The sequence below is a fragment of the Crocodylus siamensis genome, chromosome 1, assembly GCF_052110815.1.
Source record: "Crocodylus siamensis isolate JL-2025a chromosome 1, ASM5211081v1, whole genome shotgun sequence".
Classification (NCBI taxonomy): domain Eukaryota; kingdom Metazoa; phylum Chordata; order Crocodylia; family Crocodylidae; genus Crocodylus; species Crocodylus siamensis.
Genome location: NC_143395.1, coordinates 88,780,700 through 88,797,359, shown reverse-complemented (window position 1 = coordinate 88,797,359; position 16,660 = coordinate 88,780,700). Strand labels below are relative to the sequence as shown.

At 42.0% G+C, this 16,660-nt stretch overlaps 1 protein-coding gene across 1 annotated transcript in view; it reads right to left on the bottom strand.

The window, feature by feature from the left end:
- The window catches only part of ARMC2 (armadillo repeat containing 2), a 130,146-nt gene that overhangs the window by 12,597 nt on the left and 100,889 nt on the right, over positions 1-16,660 (bottom strand). Inside the window, 3 exon segments of the mRNA XM_090031771.1 lie at positions 3,168-3,281; positions 8,557-8,679; positions 11,675-11,993. Of these exon segments, the coding sequence (XP_089887897.1) occupies positions 3,168-3,281; positions 8,557-8,679; positions 11,675-11,993 (556 nt within the window).

Here is a 16,660-nt window from a genome sequence, read left to right as displayed (position 1 = left end):
GGCAAAATACAGCCTGCGGGCTGGATGCAGCCCGCCAAATGATTTAAATCTCTACTATATTTTAATTTTATTTCAAAATACATTTGTGTCCTGATTTATGGTTTTTTGAGTAGTGTATATAGAGACGATTGAATAATAGCTCAAAATAAAGTCCAACTCTTGTATACTGTGTGTGCGGGGCTGCCTACATGCTAGATCACAGGAGCTGGCCAGGGCCGGGGAGGGAAGAGGTGGCAGGGGGCATGTGCAGCAGAACTCGCCCAGGTGGTGCAGTGCAGGTGTGGCCTGTCCTCCTCCCCACACCCCCCCGTCCAGGCTGCCCGCGTTGTGCTTCTGCCCACACCCAACAATCGCACTGGCCAGCATGCACAACTTGCCAGTGGAGTTGCCATCTACCCACTCAGCTGCCCAAAGGTAGCGTAAATATAGCAACAAATATGCTTATCTCACCAGGCAGGCAGAGTGGATGGAAGGCAGCCAGGAGCTGTAGCTGTAACCCCACATGCTGAGGCAGCTTCCTCCCTGCCTGGTGCTGCTTCCCTGAGTTATCTGGTGCCTGGAATGGCGCAGCAGGGGCAGGAGGAGGAGAGGAGGAGGAGTTGCTACTGAAGGCAGGGAGAGCTAAGCAGTACCCAGGAGGCTGAGGTGGCAGCAGGAGCAGCTTCACCAGGAAGCTGTGCACACTAGCCAGGGCTGGGACCGTTGGTAGGTGTGTGGTGGGTGTCAGTGGGAGCACAGTACAGGCTGTCCCAGCTGGAGCTCAGCCTTATGCAGAGTGCTACAGGGGCAGCCGCAGGATGGAAACAATCATTTGGCGGGCTGCATCCAGCCCCCAGGCTGTATTTTGCCCACCCCTGACCTAAGGATACTGGATATCGGTCATTACCACATATTGATCACTTGAACACTGATTTCTCTAATCTCCCTAAAGGAATTCTCATTAATATTTATAGTAGTATTTGGATATTTATTTGGTACATTTTAATGCTTTGGCTAAATTGAAAGTGAAATAATTGTTCAGTTTATATTTATTTAGTGTTACTACCTCTTTATGTACTCTAGGGAAAATTTTTAAACTCAGATGCCTAAAATAAAGTTAACTTAAAACAACTTTGGGCACTTACCCAAATTGAAGTGACAGACAGGCAATTTCATGGGCCAATACTGGTGCTCACTGCTATTTTCATGGGCTTATCACAGTGCCTACCCTCCCACCAGCCACTAATTGGCTGAGGGGCCCCAGTGGCTCTGCTTCTTGCTGATGATTGGTAGAGGGCTGTCCTTCACATGGCCCTGCCCCTTGTTGCTGACTGGTGGAGAGGGTGGGGCTGCATGAAAGGCAGCCCTCAGCCAATCAGCAGTGGAGGAAGTGGCTGCCATCTTGGCTGCTCCCCTTTGCCCTGGCAGATTCCCCCCATAGTGGGCTGTGATGCCAGGCCACAGCAGCCACTGGCTCCCACTGGGGAGCTAGCATTTTATTTTTAGTAAGGTTTTTTTTTTTTCTGGCAACTGCATACAAAATTGTGGAAACTGCTGTTTTTTGCAGTATTCACAGAAACCTTCATTTTTTGTGGTTTCCACAAAAATGCAATTTGAGTAGGTCCCTACACATAAGTATGAGTCCAGAGGCATTGAACTCCCCTTTACCTCAGTTTGAGCTAAAGGTCCTCACTGCTTCTGAAAAAAAAATCAAAACACCTATATAGATGCCTAAAAATAGGTACCACATTTGAAAATACAGGTTTAACCCTCAGCAGGATCGAGATCTCTGAACACTTTAAGACACAGCTCGAAAGGAGAGAGATGTCCTCAGGGGTGGATCTGGGTGGGGGAGGGTAGCAGCAGTGTTACAATGGCACCCCCGCTTTGATTCCTGTTCCACCCAAACTTTAAAAACCAACTGCCTGGAAGAGGCAGCAGCATTTCAATTCAGGCAGTGATGAGGGAGCCAATTGAATCCATGCCTCATTTTAATGCATTTGATTCCTGTTAATCTCTCTCCACTCTAGAGTTAATGAACCCACCTCTCTCTTTTTTAATGATTTTGATGTTCCAATAATCAAGCTATCCTTTCTTCTGCAATTTTGCTGTCTGTTAGTTATTCTTGGTTAGTTATCCTTGCAGACTGTTTAATTCAAGCTAAAAACCTTTACTCAAGTGTGGAAATGATTGACAGTGAAGTGTTGGAAGTACTGTCAAGATACTCAAGAAGGCTAGGTATTGTATTATGAATCTTATTAAGAGATGTACATTTAACTATAATGACCACATGACCAATAAAAAAATATTTTTATACTCTTTTGCCTATGTTGTACTGTTTTTTAATACTTTATATATAAAGCTAGCTAATTAGTACACATTGCAATAGTTACATTTGTTTTTTGCTTTGCTCTTAAACCAAAAAATATAGTACTGGGCCCTTAGCAGATTAGTAATGTTTCTCATTTCTCTCTAACTGTAGAAAAATATATGTTGTATTATATGTAATAATTCACCACACCACTTTCACCCCCTTTTCAAAATCCTAGATCAGTCCATGGATGTCATAACACAAGAAGATTATAGAGAAGCAGCAGTAATTAAATTTTTACAAGATACTTTCTCTGGATGGCGAAAGAGCTGTCATTTGCTCTAGGGTTTCTCATCTATCAAAAGGAAAAAATGACAGACTACTGCGGGGGCGGGGGTCTTACCCTTACACTTTTTTGTTGTCTTTTAATGAGGCCATTACATGTTTTTGAAAGTATACAAATGAGCACTTGAAGCATAGTCATATACAAAAATCAGGGTCCTGTAAATCTAAACTTTTAAAAATACTTACATTTTATTTTATTATACTGAATCACTGCTGACAGAATCAATAATGCGGATGCTAAGGAAGAGCTAGCAAGAAATTTCAGAATTGTTCGTAATAATTTAAAAGAAAAAAATACTTTCTGCATTTTTTTCTGTGCAACAAGTTTCAATGCACTTTCCCCCTCAAGTAACCTTGGTTTCAATAATGATCTAGTAAAAGTGGACTCATTATTCTTGTTGGTACTCTGGCTACTGGATTTTTCAATTCTACATTAAGTCAAACCTCTTAAGATTGCGTGCTTATGTTAAGAATTATTAGCATCCACCTAAACAGGTTAAAAAGCATCACTACTTATGCAATAGGAACTCACTCTTTCTCTTCACAATGAAGTCACAGATTTCATGGTACTGGGAAAGATTGCCGAAGACTCTCACAGCCTCCAGAATTCCATCCATATTGCTGCTCATTAGCAGTTTTAAAAGCACTATTGATTTACAGAGAAACAGAAAAGTACAATTACCATTACTTATATATAGCACAAAACGCATGCTTCATTCTTTACAGATAAACATGAGGATAAACCTCTTTGCTGACGGATTTACAAACAAAATGGAACACGTAAATGTAGGATGGGACACAAAAAAATGAAGTGGCAAGCATGAGCATATGTACAGGTTATTCCATTGTTTGAATATCTTCTTAGTCAATATTTCCTGGAATGGTTTTTATTTCAATGGGTAGAGAAATATGGTACACTGGCTCACTGCAGACCTGGGAGTGATTTAGAGAAGGATTGGTGAGGAATGGATTTAGAACCTAAAAGGAGCTGTTAAATTAGCATATTTTGGGGAAATCAGATTGCTATCCCCAGTTCTGCCAGAGATTGGAAGACAGGCATGGCTAAAGAGATTGAAAAGGCACAGGTAGAGGGCAGAGAAGAGGTGATTGCCCCAAAGTGAGAAATGGCTGGGTTCAGACAGAGGTTTCTGCAGAAGGAGCCAAGAGGAGCAGATGGATCTTGGACATACTCCGTAGGGAAGACAGCAGGATTTAGGGATAACATTAGTCTGTGGAGGGGAAGCAGAAGGGAGTCAAAGATAGTAAGGAAATTGGGCAGAAATGATGGTGGCTTTGCTGACAGAAATGGAGGATGGTGTTAAATGAATCCCTTACTTGAACCATATTCCTATTGATGGCAATGGAAGTTTATTAAGAATAACAGAACTCTGTCTTATTGAACCATTATCTATTACAATATAATTATATTTACAAATACAAAGCATCAACTCAAATACAGCCAACACAATTTATTGACACTGAAATTTATGTGAAGGCTTTTCCTGCTGGCCACCTCCCTACCCTGTGAACTTCATATTGAGTAGGTTGCATGACATTTCTGTATTTTTAGAAGAAACAGCTGGGTCTCCACCATTGCCTGGAAGGGGCAATTTGCCCTAGAAGATTTCACTGCACAGTAATGGAGCACAGCAGGATCCATCATTCATCAACCTTCACAGAAAGCCTCCATGTTGAAAGATGGAGCCACTAAGACTGTCACTCAATACATAAGGGATTATATAATAGACATCTATACTTTTGCCACAGAGAAAAGAGAAGTTGGCTTCCCTCTCATTCCTTTGGCTGTTGCCAGAGTTGGGTTAAGCTTGATTCAGAGAGTTCTGAAGTGATAATCTTTTTTCTCCAAAATCCACACAAGCTACATCAAGCAGCAGCATTTCTTAAAATGCTTCCTAGGAAAAGCAACTTGTTGACCCTCTGGCTAAAAGTGCTTTAACTCTCCTACAAACTGCTCAATTCAACCAGAGAGATGGCAGTAGGTAAAAACGGTTGACAATTAGAAAAGGCAGCCTGTAGTCTGGAAAAAAGGTGGAATTCAGCTTCTGGTCAATAGCTTTTGGGCATCGTTGGCTCTAGGATATTTTTAATCTGTATTTCCACCACTCTATTATGTTCTATGGTTCTGCAAAGCCATCTGCTCAGCAAACAGACTTGCAGAATTGAATTCATAATCAAATCTAAAATACTGTTACAAACATGGGAACAAAAGCATTTTTAAAAGAGCCCTATCTTAAGAGATGAAAATCTGAGGTAGCATTATCCTGGCTAGAGTCAGACATTCAAAAGGTCTCAGCCCGAATTGATTCAATATTTGCAGGTTAGTCTAACCAGCAGAGAGTGAACTGATTTGCAAGTGGATAGACATTCACATTTGAATCAGGAAACGCAGGCACATGTCTGCAGTAGCTCAGGCTAGAAGTTGGGGGGTGCTAGAGTGAGCCCTGCCTTCCCTTCCATAGTGCTGAGCTGAGAGGGGATGTTGCCAGGCCCTGGCATGACGCTATGATTAGAGAAGGGTTTAGACTCCCACCTAGGGCAGCACAGTCCCCAGCCAGAGAGTGCCTGGAGGGGGAAGCAGCCCTTGCCAGGCTTCCCCCTCCCTAGCTCGCTGCTCAAGCCCTACGAAAGAAAATATGCATCTCTCTCATTAGGTTCAAGAACTTCTGATTTGCAGGGTTTATTTGCAGTTGCAGGCCACTGGCATCTAGCTCTAAGCAGACACTGTTCTGTCTGCCTTTGTTCCAGTGAAATCGGAGAGACACACAAAGACAGCTCTCAGCATTAGCTAGAATGGGGGGGGCATGGCCAGATGCCGGCTTGGGTCCGTTCTGCTGGGGTTCCTGCCATGGGAGAGGGGCGGGAGGGGGAGATCCCTGCTTGAGCAGTGGGGGGGGGGGGGCAGGGGAAAGCCAGGCAGATGCTGCAGTCCCCCACCTCCTTCTCGGTCAGCTGGAGCTCCAGCTAGGGAGGAGAGGGGCGGGGCCAGCCCTGCTCTCTGGAGCAGACAGCCCAGCCCAGGGCTGAAAAGCATGCTGGGATGCTGGGGATCTCTGATTTAGCTTAAACCAGGAAAGGATCTGGGACAGAAGTTGCATAAACCGGTTTGACTCAAATCAGTTAAGTCTAATTCAGCCAGGTTTATCTTAAACCAATTTTGGCCATTTTGAAACTTTTATATGCACTGAACGTATGTTCTGTTACAGGTTGAAACCAGTTTCTAATCACTTAAACCAGTTTAAGTGTAACTTCTTTCCCTAGCTCTAGTGTTAAAGAACTGGCCTTGGTGTCAAAAGTGTTTTGTACTATTCTTCTGTCTACCGCTAACTCGCAGTCTGACCTTCAGCAAGTCACTTTAACTGTCTCTCATCTTCGTCATCTGTAAACAGAGTAAATACTTCCTTCCCTCAAAAGGTGTGGAGAGTTTTAATTCATTAATGTTTTAGAGAACTTTCAAAGACTCAGACTAAAGTGTGCATAAAAGGCACAATACATGTATTACCAGTGCACAATATATACATTACTAGTAACATAGCATTTCTTATTAAAAAGTAGTATTGAAGAGAGGTAGATTCCTTTGCATCTACTCAAAGATTGGACAGCATTATAAACTGATTTTCATGTTTTAACCATTTCACATATCAGCTTGAGGTAAGACGCATTAGAATGAGCATTTATTTTAAATGAACTGTCCAGTTATCGGCTGTCTTATCAATAACACACTTTTAACAGAAGTGACATCACTATATGTACAATCCCATTAGATTAACTGAATAGTTGGATTAACTAAGAACATGGTCTTTAAAAGAAAACTATGATTCCCTGTGATTTAAGATCTGATCCAAAGCTCAGTGTGGCCAATGGAAGTCTTTTCATTAGCTTCAATAAGCTTTGGATAAAACCTTTAGAAAACAGAGGTACATAAACGCTTGAACACACAATTCTAATATATAGAAATGTCTATTTTTGAGCACAGTTCAGCTGCCCATCTTGAATCAAAAAGAAACTAAATGGACTTAAAGTTTATGGTTTATGAGTTACTTTTCTGCAATGGTTTTAGATACTGCTGACCTGCACATCATTAAAAAACAAGTTTCCTTCCCATATAACATGTTGTCCCCTAAACAGCAACAAGTCCAATGACTATGTATAATTACAGTAATAACTGCAGATTTAATTACATTTTCAACGGACCAAATCTGGCTCCTTTTTCCATGTATATGAAGGGTCCCAGACCCAGTAGAAGGGTCCTACTGTACATGGGTGGCCAGAAGCATTTGACTCTGCTTTTCCTGTGCAAAATGAAGCAGCACTTTATTGGAGGACAGTCTAGGATAAGAAGCTTGAAGGATTTACTGCTATGCAAACCCACCACTCACTCCCTGTCTTCAGGATTTGGGAATTAGGTAGGAAGTCTTTCCCTCCTTCAGACAATAGGGCAATTTTCCTAAGCGCAGCTGTGGTAAAAACTGCACCTTCTCAGTCCTTCTTACTCCACAGTTCTGTTCCCTATGTCTGTTTATTCCAATGACAAGATAAGCTTTTGATTCTTATTTGGTTAGCAAATCAGGCCAGTATAGCTTTGGGAGAACAAGATGAATTCTATTCTGGATCATGTATCAGCAAAACTGTTACTTAATAGAGGGAATGTTGTCTAAGTGAGAGGGCTCTGGTGTTGAGACAGGAGACATGCGACATGTCCAGTTGAGCATGCACATGTGCTTTGTGGTGCCTCAAAGGCTTTTGAGGTGCTGCAAAACACACGTGGTACACATCAAAAAGTTCTCTGTGCCGGGTATTTGTAGCGCAGAACCAAAATTAGATACTGGGCAATCCTGGTATCTAAAAACTAAGGCTTCAAAAGAAAGTGGGAAGGTGTATACAGCTGCAGTGTATGCCACCCGAAAACTGAGCTCAGCTGGTCAGAGCCGTACTCCAGCTTCCAGCCAGGCTCTGCACGCCCAGATCACCACCACTGCAGCCCCAGGAGGCCCCCAGGAAAGGCTTCTGGGACCAGCCCAGGTACTGGGCCCAGCATCCCCCACCCTACCCAGGCAATTTGCCGTACATCAGAGTACATGTGCAGGGGCATTCCCTGGGGACATGCAGCAGTAACACATATTTGCTACTTGTCCCCAGGGAAATGCAAGTGTATACTCATCTGGACATGCCTGTAGGTTCCTCTTCCTATTTCCACCAGTGACTTACTCTATAACTTTGAGCAAGCCATTTCCGCTTTCAGTGTCTCCATTTCTCTGTCATCTTGACTGTCATGTCTATTTAGAATGGAAATTCTTCAGAGCAAAGACTTTTGTACAGTTTTTACCATAAAAGGCCTAAAACTCACAACCACCTCAATAACTTATTGTTCTTATACTTAACTACAAACTTCCATTTGCAGAATCCCTATTTCCAGGAACCGATTTTTGAGCCAGAAAGAAAACAGCTTTGTTTTCAGCTCTTGACCAGAGTTTGCAAGGCTAGCAATTAAAAAGAACCAACCGCCTTTTTACTTGGAAATGAAGCATATCTAATCTGGAGTCAAAAGCATGGAATCCCACAGTGCTATTTTTATATTTTTTCACATAGGCTTTCAAGAGCTTAACCAAAAATTACACAACAGAAAACAACTGCTGAGTCAGTGAAATTTTGGGGGAAAAGGACTGTTTTTTTTACCTAAATGAATATTTCTACACTGGTTTAAGTATTATGTTTTGGCCTTGGATGAATGCTGGAATGGTCTGTAGCCCAGATTTTGGCCCTGGAAAATGTGTGTCCTAGAGTATACTGCTAATTATTATTAATTATTCTGTCTTCTTGAAGGCCGTAATATAATCAAAACAAATAACTTATCTCAATATTCTAAAACACAAGGAAAAAGGAATCGATTAAAATATCCTTACGCTCAGCAATGTGTAGTTTCTTCTCTTGAACTGCAGAATTCTTCACTTGGTAGTACGATAAGCTATTAAGTGTTGCTGTTGCATTGATGACCAGCTCCTCACAGTCATCAAGCGACCTGTATTCTGATCATAGAAAAAAAATACACCTTAGAATAGGTAGCCCAACTTTTAAGCCCCTGAGGGCCACATGCCCCTGAAGCTGCACGCTGCATAGGCCACACCAAGCATGCTGTACAGATGCAGCCCCACTGCTGCACTACATGTGAGCTCAAGTAAATGTGATCCCTGCTCAACCTGACCCGACCCTGCAACCTGCTCATGTGCAATTGTGTTCTGCCCCGACCCCATGCAGGTATGATCCCCTCCTGCATGCAGCCCCAATCCCTCACCCAGGTGTGGCCCCAGACTCTCCGTCAGCTCCTCACCCTACCACACTGCTCTGTCCCCTCGGGTAAAGGCAAGAAGTGCAGTGTAAGGAGGGAGAGAGGAGCCTGGAGAGTCTAGCTGCTCTTGCAGCTGGAGCAAAGCGAGGAATGGCAGCTGGGTGAGAGTCCAAGGACTGCAAATTAACCCCTTGTAGGCTACATGCAGCCTGTGGGCCCCCCTCTGAAAAGCCATGCTTTGGAACACTGAATAGCAAACTTCACCACAGTTCCCATGACTGTAATTGTAGGAGACATAAAATTTTCCCAAGTCAGGGTTACAGTACCTGTCTGCATGGATCAAAGGGCAGTCACAACTAATTAACATGAAATAAAGCTAGTTTCTCTGCTTAAGATGAATCTTTGCAATTTGTGAAAAACGTTCCAATTTTCAATCATCTCTGACATTAACATCTATAGGGCATGTCCAGATGAGTGCACATGTGCAGAAGCACAAAAAATAGGACCGACACAAATTTATGATGCTGCTTTTTGCCGTTGCACATGCCGCTGAATGTGGGGTTTGATGCAGGACAAAATGCCCCACTTTTCCCACTCCTCCCAAGTCCTGGCATGCTGGAGGAGCTGGGGGTCAACCAGAACAGGAGAGAAGCGCTGGCTAGCAGCCAAAGCTTCTCCCTGGAGGATCCAGCCTTGGTGCCTGCCAGTGCATGCTCCTAGAGTGTGTGCCACACTGCTTTTTTTTGGCTGTGGCTTTTTTTTTTTTTTTGTAAAACACTGGGATCTCTCAGTGTCAAATTTTGGCACCAAGCTGCAAATTAGCAGCACGGCAAATGGGATGCACCTGCACCATGTGTGGTTTGCAGTGCCTCAGAGTTGGCTGAGGCACTGCAAACTGTATGGGTGTGCCTATCCGGACGTGCCCACATGGTGCATCTACGCATATGCGTTACTGCACTTTTCGTTGATGAATTCCCTCCACAGTAAAGTGTCACTGTCTACATGTGTGCAGATATTATGGTGCGGTAAATTAATTACCTCCGTTGTAAGATAGTACAGTTGGGGACAGTACTATCTTACAGTGCAGTTACTAACCGCAGTGACACACACGTATAAATGCTAACCTGAATGTAAATTGCACCTGGTCAGCCTAGGCAGCAGGGTGCCAGACCCTTACCTGCTGCCTGGCCACACGGCTCCACACGTTTGGCACTCATGCCCCAGCCAACCCTTCTACCTCCCAACACCACCACCTGGAACCTGGGGCTGACCCTTGAGCCTGCTGCCAGCCTGGGTGCTCTGCCTGAGCTCAAAGTGCTGCTCTCAGGCACGTATATAGACACTGTGCCTGGAAACAGTTAACTCCAGCAGGAACTACTCCAGACTTTATTGGCTTCCATTAATTTTACATGTAGATGCACCCATAGGCTTCATCCACACCTGGGGTTCTGGGGGCCTCCTGGAGCTGCAGTAGCAGTGTTCCTGCCACTCAGAGCCTGGTTGGCAGCTGGAATGTGGTTCCACCCAGCTAGGCTCTGGTTTCAAGCACCGTGGACTGCCACCACGTGTGCTGCTCTTTTTTTTTCCATGGGGTTTTTTGACCCCAGTGTCAACCCCCCTTCTCCCCCAACCCCAGAGCTCTTCCCTTGCAGTGGGGAGAACAGCTGAAAGTACAGTATGTTGCACCAGAGATGTTTCTGTGGTGCCACATACTGCACAGCCATGCTCTTCTGGATGTGGCCATAGAGTCTGAAGCTGACATTTGTTGAGTGGTATGCAACAATTTAATGAGTTACATGCAGTTTGAAGGGCAGTTTTGTCCTGTCCAATACAATAACATTTGTACTGCAGCTGTGGCATACCAGAATCCTGGTATAAGGAAAGTGTTTTTTTTTAAACTCTAAATGCCAGCACTTCTAACACATTAAAATTGTTCCTGTTGTTAAGTATAAAAGTAGAATGAGAACAGTTTACAGTTTCAGACATTCAAGCACTGTATTGCCAATGTAGAAACTATCCACTTTTCAATAAGATGGAGATGACCCAGGAATGCCAATACGAGTCCCATTCTTCCAACTCTTCATCCACATAATTTCCTCTTGAGTTGGGTAACAATGTGTAAAATCTACTGATTTATAATGTTAATTTTGCACATGCCATATGCTTTATGAAGGCAGAAGCCACATAGAAACAAGTCTGTGACATACTTTGGAAGTCTGGACACTTCAAAGGCTATCCTTATGTGCACATGGAATATCCCCAAAGCACTAAAAGTTTCCAAATTCTGAAATGATTAAATAATTTATGGTAAATCTGTGACAAACTTAACTATAAACTTTTTTTGTCTCAACAGCAATAAGTAGTGTATACGGTATATGGTAATAAGGAAGTCTTATTATGTGACCTTTCATAGTAAGACACACATATAACATGAGACCCCTGATTCCTCCATTTTACTTAAGCAGTTTGCTTCATGGTTTATGATATGATTCATGGGGCACCTTTACAGCCTTCTTCCTCTTAGGCACTGAAATTCAGTATGAATGTGATAAATGTTGCTGCTGTTTAAAATAGGATATTTCATATACTGCGATTATTAACATTAGCTAATTGACCTAGCCATATCACCAGCAGAGCAGTTTTCATTAAGGTTCTGCCTTATGTGAAGGTCAAGTAGTATTCCTGCCTTTCAAATTGGACAAACAAAATACAAGAAAAGGAAATGCAGACTTTACCTAGTACCATAACAAGTAGTGCCACAATGTAGTGATTAGCTGCCAGAGCTGCTCCTATACTGGGATGAATGGAGAGATTAGCAAGCACTCTTATCAGTTTTATAAGGACATCTTCTGCTTCTGAAGGATGCTTTTGGGTTTTCTTTTCTTCTCCTGCTTTATGCTTCCTTTTTTTTTCATTCATATCAAATTCACTGTAGATTTGGAATAATGATGTCAGGATGCTAACACTCCCTTTCTCTTTAAAAAATTGCTCACGGGCCTGGTTATTCTTTGCTGTTAAATTACCAAGAATGAAGACAATACGAACAACCAAATCCTGCAATAAAATGAATAACCCATGTTAAAAAGGAGAAAAAAAAGTTGAAACCACTAGCATTTTGAAAGATAACAATACTTAAATTTTCTACAACGTAATTATAAGCAGTTACAGTGTAAATGAAGAAACATTAAATACAGCAAATAGGAAATTATCTTCTATGTTGCTATATTTCATAAACCAGTTCAGAGAGGAAATTAAAAATATCTGACTAAGGCACAGAATTGTTGTATCACAGAGGCCATTAATCATGGAATATACCAAGTTGAGGAAATTTATTTTTATAAAGGCTCATGGGACAGCAATTTAGAGGGCTATTCTAGCCATATAAACTAGAGTTTATTGTTCTTCTAAATAAGCAAATATAATCCATGAGGGCCAATAAGGCTTAGTTGTAACCTAACACCATTGCTTGCACCCTCAAGGGTCAAAGAGTTTAGAGTAGTATTCTCACCAAATTTCCACTGTGAATCACAAACAAGGAGTCTGTTTAGATGTTGTTATTAAAGGTATACTTCCTCTTTACATTACTCTTCCCAACAAATAGAGGGGGAGGTGGGAATGCAATTGAAAAGTCTGCCATGTTGGAGAATTCCCCACATGATTACATCTCTCTTATTATCTTCATTTCAGCCACCGCAGAATCTTTGTGGTGCAGCAAACTTTGACTCAACAGAAATCCCAAAACTACCTTCTACTACCATCCTGATTTTAATTCACCAGTATGGTAGGGGAAAAAAAAAAAAGCTTAAAGCTGTCCAAATGTAAAATTTCTGGAAAAAGTATTCCTTTTGCCATCAAAACCTAGCTAGTTTTCAAAAGGAAAAGTCTGAGTATAGGTTTAATTTCAACAGACAGAGAAAGAAGTAATATTCCTTTGAATGCAACATAAACATTTCACCTCTAACTCTTAAATTATTGCACTAACCCATGGTTTTGGTAAACAGTCTATGTTTTTTTCCTGAAATGCAGCAGTGATATCTAGTTACTATAATCCTGAAAAGTATATATCCTATAGCTGACCAAGAGAATAGAATAGAAATAGTCTCTCCCCTCACCTATTTGGGTTAACTACAGTGTCTCTCCTTCAACTTTTCCTAAGAGTGATAATTTTGAAAACATCTTAATGTCATCAACACAAGACCTTTGTGAATATTTTCCCTGTATAAGTAATCACCAATAGCTTTTCACCTAAGCAGCCACAATACCCAGTTCACAAAGGCAGTGAGAGTCTGCAACAAACAACTGATGAATCAGAAGAGAGAACTGAAAAAAGCAGGCAGTCTAGTTTGACTCATTTATATGGACTTTCTAATTTTGGTTAAAATGGTATCAGCCCAGCAACAGTTCTAACCAATCAGGGAACAAACAAACAGGTACCAAATAGCAATCAACTGGTATTTTGAGAGTGTGATCTCAACTGTGCTTTCCATCTACAAACTATGAAAAACAAACCTACATAATATTACTTCATTTAGCTTAGCACATCCGGTTTTGAGAAATATTACAGAAGTTTCATTATCATCTGCTAACGCAGCTTAAATAATGCAGTCAAACAGAAGTAGTACGACTTTAAACTGTTTAGAAAGTATATTCTATAGCCCATATTTCTAGTTTTGGATGAATTTTCAAAAATGTAAATGGTGTTTCAACAACTGAAATGGGAAATATGATCCCAAAAATCACCATTCAGAGAGGCATGCACATTAGAGATTAATACCACTTTGAACCCAAGTGCAATTAATGTGCATAACAGATACATAATCATTCTTTTACAAGTGGGGTGGCAAATATTTAGAACATTTACTGAGAAAACATGCAACCAATTTTAGACATGCTATGAATACATGAATAGGCACTTATTTATAAAATGCATCTATTATTTACACAATTTACACCAACAGGTTGATTTACACAGCACACATTTTTGCAGATATGACTAGCATTTGAAATTACAATATACGGATTAAGTACTGAGGAGAGGATAAAAGAACTGACAGCACTCATTTAAACAGGTTTTTCTTCTTGACACTGGCCCCTGCTTCTGTAGAGAACCCAAACCTGATTTGTAGGCTATATGCAAGTCCAAATAACATCAGCTATATAAATAATTTCGGAGAAGCATGTCACTTTTCTCTCTAAATTCCAGGAAGGACATTATATGAATCTTTTCAATCTAGCAGGCAGCCCATGCAGCCCATTTTTCTATGCAATTTTGTACTGACAACAAATGTATACATGTACTTGGAAGTGGTAAAACACAGCACACGTATGCACCTCATTAACATCTACATCTGAATTTGCTGGCAGTCATGGTCATGCACATGTGACCATTTGGATGGACCAATTTTTTGCTCAGCTTATTCCAAAAAATCTTTTACACTTGAATTTGTAGCAAAAATTATCATTGGCATTTGCTGACTCGAAGTTGACAGAGGTTTACTTTAGCAAGTAAAAAGAGCAACTATTACCCTTCATGGTTAAAGATGATTACCAACACTAAATCTCACAAGCATTTTTTTCTGTAGTTCATGATGAAAAGAGCCATCAAGAATTTAGATTTGCTAAACAAGACACAGGGAAAGTAAACTGGACAAATAATTTTGATTTAAGGTTGTTTTGTCAAGTAAAGCAATAACTTTTCAGTCTGCAATTGAAGATGTGCTACTCATCAATCTCCTTATCTGTTTCATACCACATCGGTCTCTGAGGCTGGGGACAGAAGTTGCACAGAAACTGGTAAGTGATCAGAAACTGGTTTAAAACTGTAACAAAACAGAAGTTCAGTGCACATAAACCAGTTTCAAAATGGCTGAAACTGGTTTAAGATAAACGTGGTTGAATGTAGTATCAGACTTAACTGATCTGGATCAAACTGGTTTATGAAAATTCTGTCCTTCCTGGTTCAAGTTAAATCAAAGTCAGCATCCCAGAATGCTTTATAGCCTTGGGCTGGGCTGGGCTGTCTGCTCCAGAAGCAGGGCTGGCCTCAACCCTCTGCTAGAGCTAGAGCAGTGAGGGCTGGCCAACAAGGGGGTGGGAACACAGCCCAGTCTATGGGGGGACTGCCCCCCTGCCAGGCAAACCCCGGCTAATTAAATATCCCTTCCCCAGCTCAAACTCACTGCTGGCTGCAACTGTGGACTACAAATCCCAGAGGTACCTGGAAGCAGGAAGAGGAGGTGATGAACAACCTTGCAGAGTCCTGCTGCTGTAATTCTGGACTGCAAATCCCAGGGCCTGCTAAAAATGTTCCTGGTTTAATTTTTCTTTCTTAGTTTAAGACGGCTAAATAAGTAACATAGACGTGATTTACCACATAAGGGCTTATTATGCTATGACTAGTAAAAAGCACTAGGGGGCATGTCAGGACAATGTTACCCTCATGCCCTTTCAGTCCTACCTTGCTGTCAGGTGGCACTTTAGGACAAGAAACGCCCAGCCGCAGCACTTCTGCCACTCTCTATTCCTGGGTGCAAGTTGCATAGGACACTCAGGGAGCTGAGGCATGAAATCTTTCCATGCAAAGCTAACCCCCAAGCACAGCGCACTTGGGTACTTTTTTTTTTTGGTGTCAAACCTTTCTGTACAAAGCTCTGCAGGGCTCCGTAAGAGTACACAAGCATCTCCCCCAAGGCTAGGTGAAAGGGGAGGGGGGCATCCTTCAGGTGTCGTGCTGTTTCTACAGGGCACTGGGTGCGGGGTACCCTTCAGGCTACCCCCAAGTGTGCTCAAAGCATTGCCTTTCCCTGGGCTTCGGGGTCCCAAAGGGCATCACCCCCTGCCCTAGCCTGATGCCCTTCGCTTTCATTGGATGCAAGTTGCATGGGGCACTCGGGCAGTTTTTTTTTGGCCTCAAACCTTTCCATGCAAAGCCTTGCATGTTTTAGCACAAAATTTTTGCGTGCTTACCAGGCCGACACCAGTCTGTTTTGTTTTTTTTTACACCAGAACAAGGCAGGTGGGGAGGCAGGGGTCTGGCCCCTTGATTTTCTGGCAGGGGTGTCCAACCTCAGACTTGATAAAACTGAAAGCAGCAACCAACCCACAGATATTATCAATCTCTCCACACACACGCTTACCAAAACTGAAAAATCTGTGTATTCTATAGGCCTAATTTTTTGTCTAGAAAAATATCCTTATAAAATACTTCAATGTGGAGAACTAGAAAAATTCTTCCGACGCTTCCGCCTCAAGGAATATTTCCATGACCAAACTGAACCCACCCCCAACAACAACTCATCCTCTGACAACATTCAAGAAAAGATCAATGCCAAAAAACCCCAAAAAATCAGACTGGACACCTCACAGTGGACAAAACCCTGAAGTCGACCGCTACACTGACGCCTTCAGGAAAAGAATGAACAATTAAATAATCAGCAACACACGCTACAATAACAACCTCTCTCTACCTGAGAAAAAGGCCATAGAAGCTCTAAGATCTAACCACCAAATAGTAATAAAAACAGCAGATAAAGGAGGAGTCATAGTCATCCTAAACCATGAAGACTACATAAAGGAAGCCAACAGACAGCTCTCTGACACCACCTACTACAAATAACTACAAGAAGATCCTACTCCCTTTTCACCAAGAAACTCAACAATACCATCAAATCATTTCCAGCAAGACTACAAGAAAAACTGCAGACCTTGATCCCCACACTACC